The 16,837-nt window shown below is 34.8% G+C and overlaps 1 protein-coding gene across 12 annotated transcripts in view; it reads right to left on the reverse strand.

Annotated features, from left to right (window-relative positions):
- Positions 1-213: 213 nt before the first annotated feature.
- Positions 214-16,837, reverse strand: part of CDC27 (cell division cycle 27) — a 57,843-nt gene continuing 41,219 nt past the window's right edge. For 3 of the 12 annotated variants that reach the window (XM_027517476.1, XM_027517474.1, XM_027517472.1), the window contains exons 13-19: positions 15,398-15,550; positions 14,254-14,462; positions 11,720-11,837; positions 9,756-9,884; positions 5,672-5,746; positions 4,479-4,635; positions 214-3,245 (exon numbers count right to left, since the gene is read on the reverse strand). In XM_027517476.1, coding sequence (XP_027373277.1) covers positions 3,163-3,245; positions 4,479-4,635; positions 5,672-5,746; positions 9,756-9,884; positions 11,720-11,837; positions 14,254-14,462; positions 15,398-15,550 — 924 coding nt within the window. In that variant the 3' untranslated portion in view covers positions 214-3,162. Of the gene's footprint in view, positions 3,249-4,478; positions 4,655-5,671; positions 5,747-9,755; positions 9,885-11,719; positions 11,838-14,253; positions 14,463-15,397; positions 15,551-16,837 lie in introns of those variants that run through there. The other 9 variants (XM_027517483.1, XM_027517482.1, XM_027517479.1 and 6 more) reach the window with 5 other exon arrangements.

A 16,837-nucleotide genomic window follows, 5' to 3' on the forward strand; every position in this document is an offset into this window, starting at 1 on the left:
AATATTTATTTTGAAACTCCAAATAATACTAAAAAAGAGGTGTGAATTTTAAAATAAATATATATATTAGATGAGAGTGTAAGTAAAAAAATAGAGAAGCATTGCCCTAGACTTCTGTGGAACATAATACTAATCTTTCACTATTTCGCTGTGCCTCACTATCAAAATACAGATGGCACAGCTCTGATATAGCTTTAATGACTTGATTATGAATTGCTTTCAAAAGTAATTTATTTGGATTTTCCATATCCTTTAATGAATTGCAAATATATTAACAGAAAAGACTTTCCCCCCCAAGACTGTACAATTTCTGAAATAAGTCAGGAAAAGCAAAAAAGAAGACACAAAATTACATTGTTTCAATGCATATATAACACACACATCACACCCACACTTGCATTTTCCCAGGTTTTCACAAAGAAAACAGGTCACCATATTTCTCTTGAAGACCCATACTATACTCTGGCTAAACAGAGACTTGCAAACTTTTTTCTTCAAAAAGAGCATTTTTAATAGACTAAATACTGGTTATCACTGAGTTTTTGTTTAAGGTACAACAGCAGCATGGTTCAAATATTACTTGCAGTTCTTGGAAAAAAAATAAAATTTTTAAAGTAATGAAATACAGAAAAAGTAGGACCACCTTTCATTATTTTGAGTACCATTGTTCTCTTGAAAAAATATTTCCAACCTTCTAAAATCCCAGAGTTAAGAACCATTTCCAAGGGGGAAAAATATCCAATGCTACAACATAACTTCTGAACAAGAGTGTGTGTGTGTGTATACACACGTGTGAAAGGCTTAAAGAGAAAAAATGATGTTGAAGTACTTAGTATTTCTGATTTCCTTCAAAATACTTCTGAAATTTGAAGCAATCATTTTGCTTGATTAAAATGCGTATCTTCTTCTGGTTATTTGATCCCCATACTATGCAAAAAAGAAAGAAGAGAAAGCCAGAAACAGTAAATAGGTAGGAAATGCTTCCAACAGCTAAATGACTTTGAAAGTAGAGGTGTGAGGAAAATGCAGTCAGATCAATCTGGGCTGATTATCGATCAACCAACCATAGCCATGCTGTGCCTTCCACAACTATCCTTTTATTCTTGGTCTCAAAATTAATACCAGAAAGACTTACTTCTGGCACAGGACATAAATTCCTACTACAAAACATAACTAATTATACATCAGCAAATTGTTTTCTGAGCATAGCTTTCTCCAAGCTTTGTAACAAAGAGCTCAGATCAAAGCTTTCTATGAAAACTCTATATTTGATACTGTTATACAGCTGGCTTATGATTTGCCAATTAAAAAAAATAAAAGAATATAAAATTAAATATTACAGAACTAACGGATAATAAAATGGAATATTTGTTAGAATTCAAGTGCTAGCCTTGGGGAATCTTTAATGATATTCATTTACTCCCAATCTTTCCTTTTCTTATAAATTATTTTTTTAGGCAGCACATAAACAGATTTAGGTAGGAAATTTTGTTAAATACCTCTCTGGCACCCCAATACCCAACCTAACACTCTGACTTGAATTAGTTTATAATGCAATTTAATCCATATTCAAATAAGCAGATTAACAGTAAATGACAGAAAATTACTGAGACTACGGGCTAAAATTTTTTCATATCTTCTGTAATCCACCTTATTTTCACAGCTTGACTAACAAAATACATGTAACCAGTAGATAAGTTTGTCCTTCATCAAATAATCCACAACAATAACTGTAGGCCTGTCATTTGTAAGAAACTATAAATTTGTTATATTCTGACATTGGCACTTAATAAAATGTTAACTAAAGTTTCTCTAAAAATTTCAAACATTACAATAAAGGAGATACACAATTTAAAACTTTAAATCGGTTACTGTGAAATTCCAATAATTCCCATTTTATTATGCATAATTAGATCTTTAAAATTGTGGTCATTCCCCAAAGACATCAATCTATATTACGATAAACTCAAGAGAGAACTTGTCTCCTTCATAAGAGTGGGTGGTTTTTTGTTTTTATTTTTGCAGCTAAACATTTCTAATATTCTAAACCCAATCACTCTCAGTACATGTTTTGGTAACTCACACTACTGGAAATAATCTGAAGCAGAGAGCAGAAAAGAATGGAAATGACCTCACCAAAGGTAACCACACTTTCTTGCACCTTGCTTAAACACTTAAAGAAAGTCAAAGGGATACTGTCTTGAACAAATATAAACTCAAGGTTATGGTAGGATTCTGATTGTATTAAGGCTTTCACTATCATGATCTCTTAAAGTCTTTCCATTTAGTGTTCTCATTTTGATTCTTCTGGTGAACTTAAATGGTTATTAAGAGCCTTGTTTTGGCTTTTCAGTGGGCAACCCCTCTATCATCTCTGAATGTTAGAGGTGATCCCACAGAGCTCAAAGAGAAGAGGAAAAATGTTAAGGACCAATTTTAAAGTTTGTAATACCAAGATAACGATGATCAACACTTTGAGGCAACATGAATAAATTAAAATTCTTGGTTGGACATTAAAGTATTCTTACCAAGAATAAGTGTACACTGTTATGGAGGGATATTGATTCCTACATATGAGTCCCTATATGCTCATTACATTTGTTATGGGAGACACTGAAGTTTAAGGTAATTTACATTCCTTGGCAATCAGGTTACTCTGTTATAGGCAATGTCTTTTATTGTTCCATCTGGCACTTGCTAACACCATTCTTGAAGAACCTAGAAATGAAGGTCAGTCACTTTGTTTATCAGGAACAGAACCAAGTAAAAACAAATTTTTGGAAAAACGACCAAGAGATTCTGGTTCATCACTATTTTCCATATCTAATGGTTCCTTCAGGATAAAACATAACTCTTCCTTCCATGATAGCTTTCCAACAAAGGGAGATTAAAGAAAAAAAAAAGAAAGAAAAAGAAAGTTTCCCACCCTATCCCCTCTGAACTGTCATTCATACTGGTGAAAGAGCCAGTCTTCTTAGCAGCTAAATATTGCACTGCCTTTCATTCTGTGTACAGTCAGGGTCCAGTGAAAGTGGCACACTCAGGATATAAGTGATGGATGATGACAATGCTGGCTCAAGAGTGAAGACTCAGTATATGGAAGGACAAGAAACATGTCAGCATGAGTCACACATCCAGTTGCAAAGGTCTGATTTCCAGAAGTTAAAATTCATCACTTTCAGCTGCATGAAGTTGTGTGTCATCAGCATCCGTCATGCTGCTCTCCTGGGATTCATCTGTTCCCACTTCAAAAATAAAAAAGGTCTACAGTAAGGTATCTGAAAAGTATTTTTTTTTAGTTCATGAAAATAAGTAAAGAAAACTATTATATTCAGAGAGCTAAGACCTTAAACAAAAGCCCTTAAAAATCCTGATATCCTTCAATAAAATGCAATTCAAGTTCCTTATTTTACAGCATGTCTAAGATTATTTTATTGCATTTAACCATTAAGAGTTTTAACTACTAAAACTGTCTCTCTCTAATGAATTCTTATTCCCTAACCTAAGAATTGGGCTTCCCAGGTGGTGCTAGTGGTAAAGAGCCAGCCTGGGAGACTTAAGAGATGTGGCTTTGGTCTCTGAGTCAGGAAGATCCCCTGGAGGAGGGCACGGCAATCCACTCCAGTATTCTTACCTGGAGGATCCCACGGACAGGGGAGCCTGGTGGGCTACAGTCCATAGTGTCGCAAAGAGTTGGACACGACTGAAGCAATTTAGCACACACTCAACCTAAGAATTAGAACTATTCTCTAAGACATTAAAAAAGACTAACATTCCACCCAACTGTTGACTTCACTTTGGGGATAGTCCCTATTAGTTCACAAAAATATAAAATATATTTCTGGAACAAAGGCATCTTAGTTTATCTTATCAGAGGTCTCTCAATTTATATTTATCTGCCTTTTAATTAACTGATGTATAGCTGACTTACAATATTATGTTAGTTTCAGATGTACAATATTTAGATTTTAGATATGTGAGAGTTACACAGAATTTGAACAGCCACTACTACAGATCTGTCAATACTTTAAAATGTTCACAAATTTATTATTCATTCACTTAGCACTTCCAATGTTTTCAACATAGTCACACCTATCATCTTTTCTCCCCCTACCACATTCCTAGGAAGCAGGTAAGCCAGGCATTAGTTACATAGGTTGAAGCTCAGGTAAAAATTAGCAATGGATTTGTGAAAATCACACAGCAAACTAGATCCAGAACTGAAACTAGTTACCTGGCTCCATATGCACACTGTTGTTTTATTACCCTGTTCAATTTCCCTAAAATTTCATTTGGTGTAAAAAATCTATTGTTTAGAAATAAAATTCTTATGCAAAAGGCAGCTTTCTGAATATTCAAAAAATTTTCCACTTTATTCTGTGCCATAAAGAAGTATCTGTTTCCTCTGATACGGTGTTTCACTAGCTTTCTGGTTTGAATAATCACATATAGACCTAAGTCACATGGATGATACTCACTGATCTGTTCTTCTTGGGTTATTGGCTCCTCATCATCTGGAAGGTAGCGTTTATCAATTGCCTCTTTAATCTGGTTATTGGCTCCTTTAGGATCTAAATCCATAGCCCAAGAGAAATTCATCAGGGCGAGGTGCGTTTGACCTAACTTCTTGTAAACCTAAAAATAAACAGCAGCACTACATTTTTCATTAAGTTGTAAGCTTCATCTATAAAATCCTAAACATTTTAAATTTAAATTGGGTTCCTGATTGGTATGTTGTAAGTTCATTCTGAAGAACAGGACATTTTCATCCTATAGAAGAATTCATACCAACTTTTGAGTTCCTTTTAATATATTCAGGTATTATTTTCAGAATCCCTTGCCTGTATCTCTCAGGTAGTGAGCTTCCAACACATCTCACTCTGTTTGGAACAATGACAGTGGACTATAAATTGTTTAATTAGTACTCATTTACACTGATTTTAAATGGAGTTATAGCAACTGTCCCCTGATGGCTCAGTGGTAAAGAATCCACCTGCAATGTAGAAGTCACAGGAGACATGGGTTCGATCCCTGGGTCGAGAAGATTCCCCTGGAGGAGGAAATGGCAACCCACTCCAGTACTCTTGTCTGAAAAATCCCATGGACAGAGAAGCCTGGCTAGCTACAGTCCAAAGGTCACAAAGAGTCAGACACAACTGAGCGTGTGGTAACCATACATACAAAGCAACTCTCACCAGTGTCCACCATCCTCACTTACTTTAACCAATTGGCTTCTGGGGACCCAGTGTGTAAAGTCCTGACTAGTCCTGCCTCAGAAATTCTGCAAGCCATTTTTTTGAACTAAGACAACACCGTGGTATTATTTTTCTTCTTTTGGGAGATGTTTGTGTATTTTATTGATAACTGGAAGTTAACGGTTTTCCTTGAGGTAGTCTCAGTCATGAACTCATTATCAGTCACTGGGCTGCAAGTGCTGATATAGTTCCAAAACTACAGAAAGATTACAGGGTGTGTGCTCTTGCTTCTTCATTAGGATATCTATCACCTTCTTAAATGTTAATAAAAACTAAATCCATGATTTATTTCCAGAGTATATAGTTCAGAGATCTAGCTGAATTTGCTCAATAGATGGTGCACAATACAACATATTTATTTTTCAAAAGTTAGTATCTGTTATGATAGAGTTTAGAACCAGGGCCCCAATCTTTACCTTTCCTATTAAGAAGTAAACGAGGGATTCTTTGGGAACAATTTGTTTCAATTCTTCAAGTTCTTGTAAAGCAGACTGAAAAAAGCAAAGAAAAATACAATAGCAAAATTTTTACAGTTTTGACTAAGCAAGTGATTTTATTTAATTTCTCAAATCTTAACTAAAGCTTATTAGATCTGAATCAAAGTACTACCTTGCTTCAATAATCCCTGTGAAAATGCAAGAAAAATACTATTACAACAAGAACTAAGAAATGTCAGGAATTCACTCAAATTCACTGAAAACATACACAATTCTTTGTGAAATATGGAGGTGATAACCCTAGCTTTTGTCACAATTTTATTTAAAACAGCTAAATTCAATCACATTGTGTATAAAGATGTTTTAAAAACTAAGTTGCAGAACACTTCTGAAGTTCTGTTAATACACCTTCTCCCTGACACAAGCACTAGCTTTGAATACCAACCTGCCATTTTAACTAATAATGAAGAACCTAGAATTGAGTTAATGATTATCTAGTAATCTCTGACTACTGCTAAGTTTGTCTAGTAATCTTCTGACTACTGCTGAGTTAAGTTTGTCTAGTAATCTTCTGACTACTGCTAAGTTTGTCCAGTAATCTTCTGACTACTGCTAAAGGGGTTCAGGAGATTGAGAAGACAGATAGGAAAATTGTATGTTTATTTAAAAGAAAGATCTGATGATTCAAAATAAAAAACAGCTCCCCAAATGAGAAATTGTCAATTTTTCACCTAGTAAACAGATAAAAATTAAAAGTTTGATATTACATAAAGTTACCATGAGGGAGGAAAGACAGGTATTCTCATCACTGAGGGCAGAACTGCAAATTGATGCAAACTCTGTGTGAGGACAACTTAACATTATCTATTAAGTTAAAAACTACATGTAAACACCGATTCGCAATCCATTTGTTAGGAATTTGGCCTAGTTATGTCAACTAACATAATATTTTTCTAATCAGAACAATAAAAAGTCAGTGAGAAGAATGACATTGCTTAAAGTTTTTGCAAATCTCTGGTTAAGAGAAGATAGCTTTTGCATTTAATCTGTTATGATGTTACGTCAAGTAGCTTTTAGAACACCCCACTGTACACTGGTGACAAAATGAAAGTGAAAAAGGCAAATAACATCTAAATATTATTATGAAAATAGTTCTCACCTGTGGACTTTCTGGAAAGATTTTTGGTAACTCCCCAGAAGTGCCCAGACTACACTTTAGAATCACTGCTTTGAATGTATTTTAATCAAGATGTTGTACCCCAAACATCTATACTGCTACACCACAACAGTTTAGAACTAATATATTTTCTATGAAAGCATCACTACGAACAAACCTAGTGGAGGTGATAGAATTCCAGTTGAGCTATTCCAAATCCTGAAAGATGATGCTGTGAAAGTGCTGCACTCAATATGCCGGCAAATTTGGAAAACTCAGCAGTGGCCACAGGACTGGAAAAGGTCAGTTTTCATTCCAACCCCAAAGAAAGGCAATGCCAAAGAATGCTCAAACTACTGCACAATTGCACTCATCTCACACGCTAGTAAAGTAATGCTCAAAATTCTCCAAGCCAGGCTTCAGCAATATGTGAACTGTGAACTTCCTGATGTTCAAGCTGGTTTTAGAAAAGGAAGAAGAACCAGAGATCAAATTGCCAACATCTGCTGGATCATGGAAAAAGCGAGAGTTCCAGAAAAACATCTATTTCTGCTTTATTGACTATGCCAAAGCCTTTGACTGTGTGGATCACAATAAACTGTGGAAAATTCTGAAAGAGATGGGAATACCAGACCACCTAATCTGCCTCTTGAGAAATCTGTATGCAGGTCAGGAAGCAACAGTTAGAACTGGACATGCAACAACAGACTGGATCCAAATAGGAAAAGGAGTATGTCAAGGCTGTATATTGTCACCCTGTTTATTTAACTTCTATGCAGAGTACATCATGAGAAACGCTGGACTGGAAGAAACACAAGCTGGAATCAAGATTGCCGGGAGAAATACCAATAACCTCAGATATGCAGATGACACCACCCTTATGGCAGAAAGTGAAGAGGAACTCAAAAGCCTCTTGATGAAAGTGAAAGTGGAGAGTGAAAAAGTTGGCTTAAAGCTCAACATTCAGAAAACGAAGATCATGACATCCAGTCCCATCACTTCATGGGAATTAGATGGGGAAACAGTGGAAACAGTGTCAGACTTTATTTTTCTGGGCTCCAAAATCACTACAGATGGTGACTGCAGCCATGAAATTAAAAGACGCTTACTCCTTGGAAGGAAAGTTATGACCTAGATAGCATATTCAAAAGCAGAGACATTATTTGCCAACAAAGGTTCGTCTAGTCAAGGCTATGGTTTTTCCTGTGGCCATGTATGGATGTTGAGAGTTGGACTGTGAAGAAGGCTGAGCGCCGAAGAATTGATGCTTTTGAACTGTGGGGTTGGAGAAGACTCTTGAGAGTCCCTTGGACTGCAAGGAGATCCAACCAGTCCATTCTGAAGGAGATCAGCCCTGGGATTTCTTTGGAAGGAATGATGCTAAAGCTGAAACTCCAGTACTCTGGCCACCTCATGTGAAGAGTTGACTCATTGGAAAAGACTCTGATGCTGGGAGGGATTGGGGGCAAGAGGAGAAGGGGACGACAGAGGTTGAGATGGCTGGATGGCATCACTAACTCGATGGACGTTGAGTCTCAGTGAACTCCGGGAGTTGGTGATGGACAGGGAGGCCTGGCGTGCTGTGATTCATGGGGTCACAGAGTCGGACACAACTGAGCGACTGATCTGATCTGATCTGATCTGATGACTGTAGGTTACAATTGTTATCAAAATTTCATGCATTTATGCTGTACCCCCCTCCCCCCACATAATCTACTTGGAAACTCTGAGAAACAGTTTCTAACACAGACACAGTATAGTATCCAACATAGCAGAAGAGCTCTCTTTTTTGCCCTAGAAGACTTAAACAACTATATACCAATAACTGTACATTAGACAGGGTTGTGTCTAGTAATGATTTTTGCCACAAAGAGATTGACGTGGCCCTCTAACAGTTTTGATTTTCATTTCGGAGGCAGGACATTGCAGAAGCAGTCAGTAACTTTTCTTATGCCCCCTTTCTAACCTACACCTAATCATGCATCAAAGTAAACCTGATAATCTGGCTGAGCCCCAAGCTGGTACTCAAAAATGATTATACCCATTCTGGCCTGGACAATGGGTCAGATTAGAACATGGGTTTCTTGAAGCAAGTATAGGCTTGATTTACATGGCATTCCTCTTAGATGAGATTGCTTATGCCTTTAAGATTAATAAATAAAATCCTTCAACTGAAGAACCTGACCATATATCAGATTAAATAAAAACTTTAAAAATTTTTGTACAATGAAGCCAAGACAGGAAAACAAATGCTGAATTATAATTATAGTAAGCTTCAAAGAGCGAGTTAAAAATTGTTAAATGTTTATTAGATTTAAAGGACGTTGTAAAAGGCAGAACAGTAAGATTAGACATCCACTTCTTCATAAAGAAAATCAGAGCAAGACTCCATGGGGTCACAAAGAGTTGGACATGATTGAGTGACTAACTCTCCCTCTAAGGGAGTACTAGATGGTAAGCTATTCAAAGGCAGAAAATATGGTTGCTTCATTTGCCACTATATTCCTAGTGTCTGACATATATTAATAATAGGCATTCAAATAAATACTTATTGAATAATGCACATATATTCATTTATTCTGTTCATATATTTTGGTCCTAATACAATGGTTTAGGTTTTACATTTAAGGTAACTGCCTTTCCCTATAGGAAATCTTTTTAAAGGATAAACTTTTATTCCTAAATATATACACACCCATCCTTCTTGTATTTCATGAAGAAATATAGGCAAAAAAGAAATAGCTTTTAAAAATGGGGAAATAAACTATTTAAGACAAAAATTCAAGTATAAATAACTTTTAGTTTATTTAAAAAGTGGCAAAACTTAAATAGTACTATGTTGAGGACTGTTAAGATACACGCACGCACACACACACACACACACATATATATATATATATATCTTACCTTATATTTTTCATTTGCAAATAAAACTGAGGCTCTGTGAAATTTGCATAGAGGGTTCTTAGGATCAATAACAATGGCTTTGTTTAGGGTATCCAAAGCCTTCTCAGATTTTTTCAGTGCATGCTGAACCTACAAGAAATAAAGATTCTATTAATGTTTCCTTTTGATATTTATGAGGAAAGGTAAAAACCAAATAGTGTGACTCAAAAACAACACAGCTCCCAATTCACCATTACTCTCCATAATGATAATCAGATTCTATCTTTAGAGTAGATATTTGGTTACCTTTAAGCCTAAAAGACAAGAAAAACCTTAGTCTTTCTTCACAAGAAAATCTGTGCTATTTTGTTAGATAATACATTTTAACAGACTTATTATGGTCCTCTAAATATTAGACTTCTCAGAATTTTTCAAGAACCCCTAGGAGCTCTGGCTCTGAAACTTACCAACTTTGTTTTACTCAGAACAATTACACTTTTACCTATTTTAGGAATTTGTTTTAAAAATAATTCTTCTGCTTTACATATCTGAAAACCATTGATCTGTAATTCTAGGTAGTAAGTAATTTATTTCAAATAACTTAAAAAAAAAAACAAAAACAAAAGCAAACCCAATCAAGTCTCATTATTTATTCATGTGTACTCATATTGCTATGTTCATTCTTAGATAAATTATATATTAAAAATAAATTTGAACAGGCTCAGAGACATAGAAAAAAACCTGACGGTTACAAAAGGGGAAAGGGGGTTGAAGGAGGGATAAATTAGGAATTTAGGATTAACAGACACAGATGACTATATACAAAATACATGAACAACAAGGACCTACTATATAGCACAAGGAACTATATTCAATATCTCATAATAACCTATAATGGGAAAGAAATCTGAAAATGAATATATATGTATATATAACTGAATCACCTTGCTGAAACTCAACACTGTAAATCAACTATACTGAAAAAAAAAAAAAAAAAAAAAAAACAGGGAGACTATAGCCGAGAAGTAATCTTTCCAGGTCTTAGAACCCACAGATTACACAATGCTGGACTATGGCCTTTAAGAAAGCCTGCTTTAAAAATGTTCAACTTCACTAAAAGGTAGCAAGAGATACTCAAGTTTGGTTTAAGTAAAGTGACAGAAAAAAAATCTTTGATGTATTTTCCCTATATTTTTGTACCGTATCTAACTGTAAAAGTTACCATGTCAATTCTTAAGAAAATCATTATAAAGAGCTAGAATTCTGCCCCCAAAATGAATAGTGAAATTCCAAACTCATATAATTTTTCTTATACTGTATGTTTGTTCCCACAAAGGTCAAACTTGCAAAGAGAAAGAAAAGAGGGAGGGAAAGTGGGAGAGGGAAGAATGGTGAAAGGACAAGAACAAGAACTTAAAAAAAATGTTCCAAGCTTTCAGAGAAATTAGTAAATGAGATTTTAAAAAACAAACATACTCGTTCTCTTATCCTATCAAAGTACAACTTATTATCACATACAGTAAGAAAAATATAAACATAAAATTGACCATTCTCACCACTTTATAAGAATTTTAATTAGTTCTGACATATCTATACCACTCAGAGGCTAAAATACAAGGAATCATTTGCCTTAAATTATTAGTTACTTAATTTAGGAGCTAAATATTAACATGGAAAACTGCTTTCAAAAATATCAAGTATCTCATATTAGTGTTATAATAACCCTATGAGGTAGGCAAGATGGCATTATTTGTCATTCACAAAATAGAAGCTCAGAGAAATTAAGTAACTTGCCCAAGGAATGAGGGTACTCCATGATTTCTCTTTATGCCAAGCAAAAAGGCGGTATTTTTGGCTGTAAAAGAATCCAGGATATTGTTTCAAGAATAACAATAACAAAAACCCCTAATTTTCATTACAGCAATTAAGCCAATAACAAACACTCCAAAAGGGATCAACCGAACAATACTTAGAAAGCTACTTACTACTCCAATGTGGCAAAGCAAAACTGAACTTTGAGGGTTGATGTCAAGTGCTTTCTGGAAATGCATTTCTGCAAGGCTGAATTTTTCTTGCTTGTAATAAATCATTCCTAAACCATACCTGAGAGTTTAAAATAAAATACAATTTTAAGGATGTGAAATGCTAATTTAGTTTAGCTAATAAAAGGATATGTATGGAATGTGGCATTTTAATAAACCAGTAGAAAAATACTGATGGTCTTAGGGTAGGCAAAATCTAACATGATAAAAAACTGCCCAAGTGTTTTAGACAAGTCATTTTTATAAGTAAAAACAATCCAGTCAATCAAACAATCAATCAAATAAAACTATAACAACTAGAAAAAAAGAAACCACATCCTTAGACCTACCACTACAATATAGATTTAATAGCTAATTTTTACTGAGCGATTATCATGTGTCTGCTGATAATTTTATTAAATTCTTTGATTTACCTTATTTAATCCTAGATGGAACCAAGGAGATAGGTATTGCTATCAATCACATTTTAAAATAAAACCAGTCCATTCTAAAGGAGATCAGTCCTGGGTGTTCAAGGACTGATGCTAAAGCTGAAACTCTAATACTTTGGCCATCTCATGCGAAGAGTTGACTCACTGGAAAAGACTCTGATGCTGGGAGGGATTGGGGGCAAGAGGAGAAGGGGACGACAGAGGATGAGATGGCTGGATGGCATCACCTACTCGATGGACATGAGTTTGAGTAAACTCCGGGAGTTGGTGATGGACAGGGAGGCCTGGTGTGCTGCAATTCATGGGGTGGCAGAGTCGGACACGACTGAGCGACTGAACTGAACTGAACTGAAGGGTGGGTAAAGAATCAGCCTGCAATACAAGAGCTCCAAGAAACCTAGGGTTGGTCCCTGGGTTGGGAAGATCCCTTGGAGGAGGAAATGGCAATTCACTCCTGTATTTTTGTCTGGAAAACTCATGGACAGAGGAGCTTGGTGGGCTACATACAGTCCACAGGGTAGTGAAAAGTCAGACATGACTCAGTGACTAAACACACACACAAGTATTCTATTCAGATCCTCCCTCGATGATTCTAGACCCTAAATTCCTAATAATGTTACTCCCATATTATTTGTCCAAATACATATATATTTTATACTATGATTACAGTATGCATAGTTAATGGTCTGCTTACCCTCTCCCCACTCACTGTATGAAAAATATGCTCCTATAGCTTTCAAAACTTATAGACTTCAAAATTATAATTTTTAAAGGCTTCACATAGATATCAAAATTACACATTTTAAAGACTATGCAACAGTGTATCAAGATGATATACAGGAATGTTCCCTGAATTTTCAAAACATCAAATACATTGTGACGGATTTACATTAAGGATCCCTCTTGGTGAAACTAGGTAATAATGAAGGGGAATAATCAACAAATGATTATTATAATTATGTTAGAGATCAAGAAAAGGTATGAAAAGTTCTGTGCTAATAATAGTGAAAATGGAGATAACTAAAGAAAGACTACTCACCTTGGAGTTGGAAAAATAAATTTGCTTAGTTTAGTTAAATACTTAGTTACCTGAATAACTCAATATTGAAAGTCTTTCCAGTAAAAGCTTGCTAGTCTGAATATACCTCCTTTTCTCTAAATGCAACAATTATTTTTATAACAATTTTGATACAGTAAATTTTGTTAAGAATGCAACTACTGAAATATGGCAGAACAGATAACTACACATTTAAGAAACAACTCAAGTCCTATTAAGAACTGAGCTCTGAAAATATCACAGAGAATTTTATGTGAATGTTGGCAAGCCTGACTGTTTAACTGGTCAACAGAAGCTAGTACTCATCAGGCCATCTTTCAGGCAATGTAACTACTTAGAAATGAGATAAAATTCATTAAAAAACACATATACAAATCAAAAAATATATTTCAGTAATCTAGTGCTTCAGATTTAGAAACTGCTATGATTAACCCAATCATTAATAGATTAACCTTCCTATTCATCTACTTACGCACAAGTATAAAAAAGTAAAACAGATATTACTTAAACTGGACCATTCTTGATAAACTTAATAAACCAGAACTAATACTTAATAAATCTGCCAAAGAGCAACAACTATGGATAGTTTTCTATATTTATTTTCTATTATCCAAAAGGTAGCAGAAATTACCTATTGGATAATAGAAGAATTATACTGTTATTATAATTATGATAGAGAACCATTCTCTATTTTCATCACCATTTTGATTTAACAATCAAAGTAACAATACCAGATATTAATACTTGCAAAAGTTTAGTAGGAGAAAAAGTAGAAAGTGTTCAATATAAGCATCTGGAATTCTATTGGCATTAGTTAGGAGTTTGTTAAAGGTATAAATTTCACATAAAAAACCACTTAGGTTAGAAGCTACCAACTAGTATGTACCATTCTTCAAATTTATGACAACAAAGAAATAATCTCACAAGAAAAATTACTGGGTACCAGCCCCATTAATAAGACACTGTCTTTGCACTTTGTTAGCACTTACCATGCATTATAATGTCTAGGATTGACTCTGATAGCATTTCGAAAACAAGCTAATGCTTTGTCTAATTCTTCAGTTAACACAAACTCGTGCCCTAATAGAGTATAGGCATAAGCATAATTTGGATCAACCTGGATAGCTCTCTGGAAGAATTTAATTGCAATATCATGTTCCCGCTGCAAACTGAAACAGTTCCCTGCAGCACACCAGGCCTTAAAAAAAAAAAAAAGGAAACAAAAACCAAATGCATAATTAAAATTCTGATTTATTTTTTTCTAACAAAAGCAATCTATGACTAAAATCAAGACTCAGATCTTACGTAGAACAGAAAGACAACAACTGAAGAGCTTTAATAGATATAGTCAATGCTCATTATTCAAGGATTCCATATTTGCAAATCTGTCTATTTTCTAAAATTAACTTGTAAAACCAAAATCAATACTTGCAGTGCTTTAGTGATCATTGGTGGACCCACGTGTGATATGTGTGTGTATATTTCTCCTAGGAGTAATGGCTCAGTATTTGTCAATTTAGCGTTCATGGAAACTATAGACCTAACTACCAGGAATAATGAGAACTGACTCTTAAATTCTAAGTTTAAATGTGTTACAAAGGGACCACTAAATATTCTTGGGATGCAAGGAAATAAAACCCTTATAGGACTGAAACATGTAAATAACCTGCCTATGCCTTAAAATGACAGTTAAAATTATTATTTTAATTTAAAATGAGCACTTTAAAATCTCTATTTCTGTTTAATGAACTCTACTCTTGGTGACAACAGCAAGTATAACCAAATCTTGATTAATCCTGAATGAAATATCTGCTTTAAGATTTTTCTATTTATGAATCTGTACCATATATTCTAGGATTTCTCCTTCTCTTGGCCTATAGAGAAAAATGCAAAAATAAGCATGGATGAAACTAAATTAATGATTTGGGTCATTCCCATTTGGTAAAGACAATCAAAAAACAGTTGCAGGGAATTCCCTGGTGATCCAGTGGTTAGGACTCCTCACTGTTACTACTGAGGGCCTGGGTTCAATCCCTGGTTGGGGAACTAAAATCCCACATGCCACGCCGATGCAGCAAAAAAAAAAAAAAGAAAAGAAAAACAAACATGAACGAAGTGCTTCAGTTAATTTACCTCTGGTGAATTTTTATCCATATCTGTTAAGTCTTTTGAAAGAACTGAAAGAGCAACATCCTTTTGAAGATGCCAAAGTGTTGTAGAGTAGATCTCCATGCCTTCGACTCTGTAATTCTCAATTCTCCTAACCTCTGAGAATATTCTTTCAGCCTGAAATACAAAAATTAGTAAGAGGAAAACAAGTTGATACAATTTACATATATACTGGGAGAGTGCTGGGCACTACTCTCATAGGACCTAAATGCGGCCTTGCTTTACACGTGAATTTTATGTGAATTAGCACCAACACACGGCCAAACTGAGTAACCTTCTATGGTAGGTCAAATATTGATGCAATCATATTTATACTTAACCCAGTTTTTATACACAAGTCATGGTAGGAACATAAATTCTGGGGAAAAAAAAAATTGTTTCCACCAAAAAGAAAGAAGAAAGATCCAGACAAATTTAAAAAGAAGTCAATTATTTTATTCTCAAAAAACATTATTCCAAGTTTTTATAGCAGCTTTATAGAATAACTCTCTGGAAAGGTGAGAGACGAGTGACCTCTGCAATAGAAAATCTATTTCTGTACATTTACAAAATGTATACGTACAAAAGGTTAAGTTGAACACTTTAGGGGAAAAATAGGCTTGGGTGGCTGTCAACCCTATGGCATACTGAGCACTGAATATTTCCATCAGTGTCGTACTTGCTAGGGACCACAGTCCCTGCCTAATATAAATTCCTTTTTCTTCTGCAGCACTCTCTTGACTTTAGGGTCCCTTCTCAGCTACCATGTCAAAGTTTTTTCCTTGCCACACTCACAGCTTCCAGAACTGTGCTTCTCTCCCCTGAAGTTTGACACTTTGGGCTATATGAAACCAGTTAGCTCCCCAGTTTATCAATTCGTTAAAAATTCTGAAAGTCAAACTTAGTTTAGAATAAGGAATATCAGGTCTATTTTTAATGAAATGAAGATGACAAGATAAGGAAATAGCATTCATACAACTAGAAAAATAGGAATGCTTAGATATGGCCATAAGAATAGGAATTCTTATGATATGGCCATACATCATCCAGAATTAGCTTAAATTTGTGACTCCCCTGAAAATCCTTAAAAGTTATACAGATAAGTTTTTCATTTTTTCAAACACACACTGGTTACAAGAAAATAGACCTAACAACCTGTCAAGTACAGGTTTTAGTAACCTGGTTTAAAATTTTTCAGAATCTATTGTTTCCTCTGAAAAATGATTATGCCACAGACAGAAAGGAAAATTGGAACAAAACAAAAAACTAAGTTGAAACAAAGATTTCCTTTAAATATCTGGGTCTATATCTGCTCTATGATTAGGGGTAACAAAAAAATTCATGTTAAGAACCCATGAAACAAGTAATTTTGAAAAGGCTTGCCAAACCCCACTTCTACCTACGTACCAATTAAAAAAATCACAA

Source organism: Bos indicus x Bos taurus, chromosome 19 (assembly GCF_003369695.1).
Source record: "Bos indicus x Bos taurus breed Angus x Brahman F1 hybrid chromosome 19, Bos_hybrid_MaternalHap_v2.0, whole genome shotgun sequence".
Lineage (NCBI taxonomy): Eukaryota > Metazoa > Chordata > Mammalia > Artiodactyla > Bovidae > Bos > Bos indicus x Bos taurus.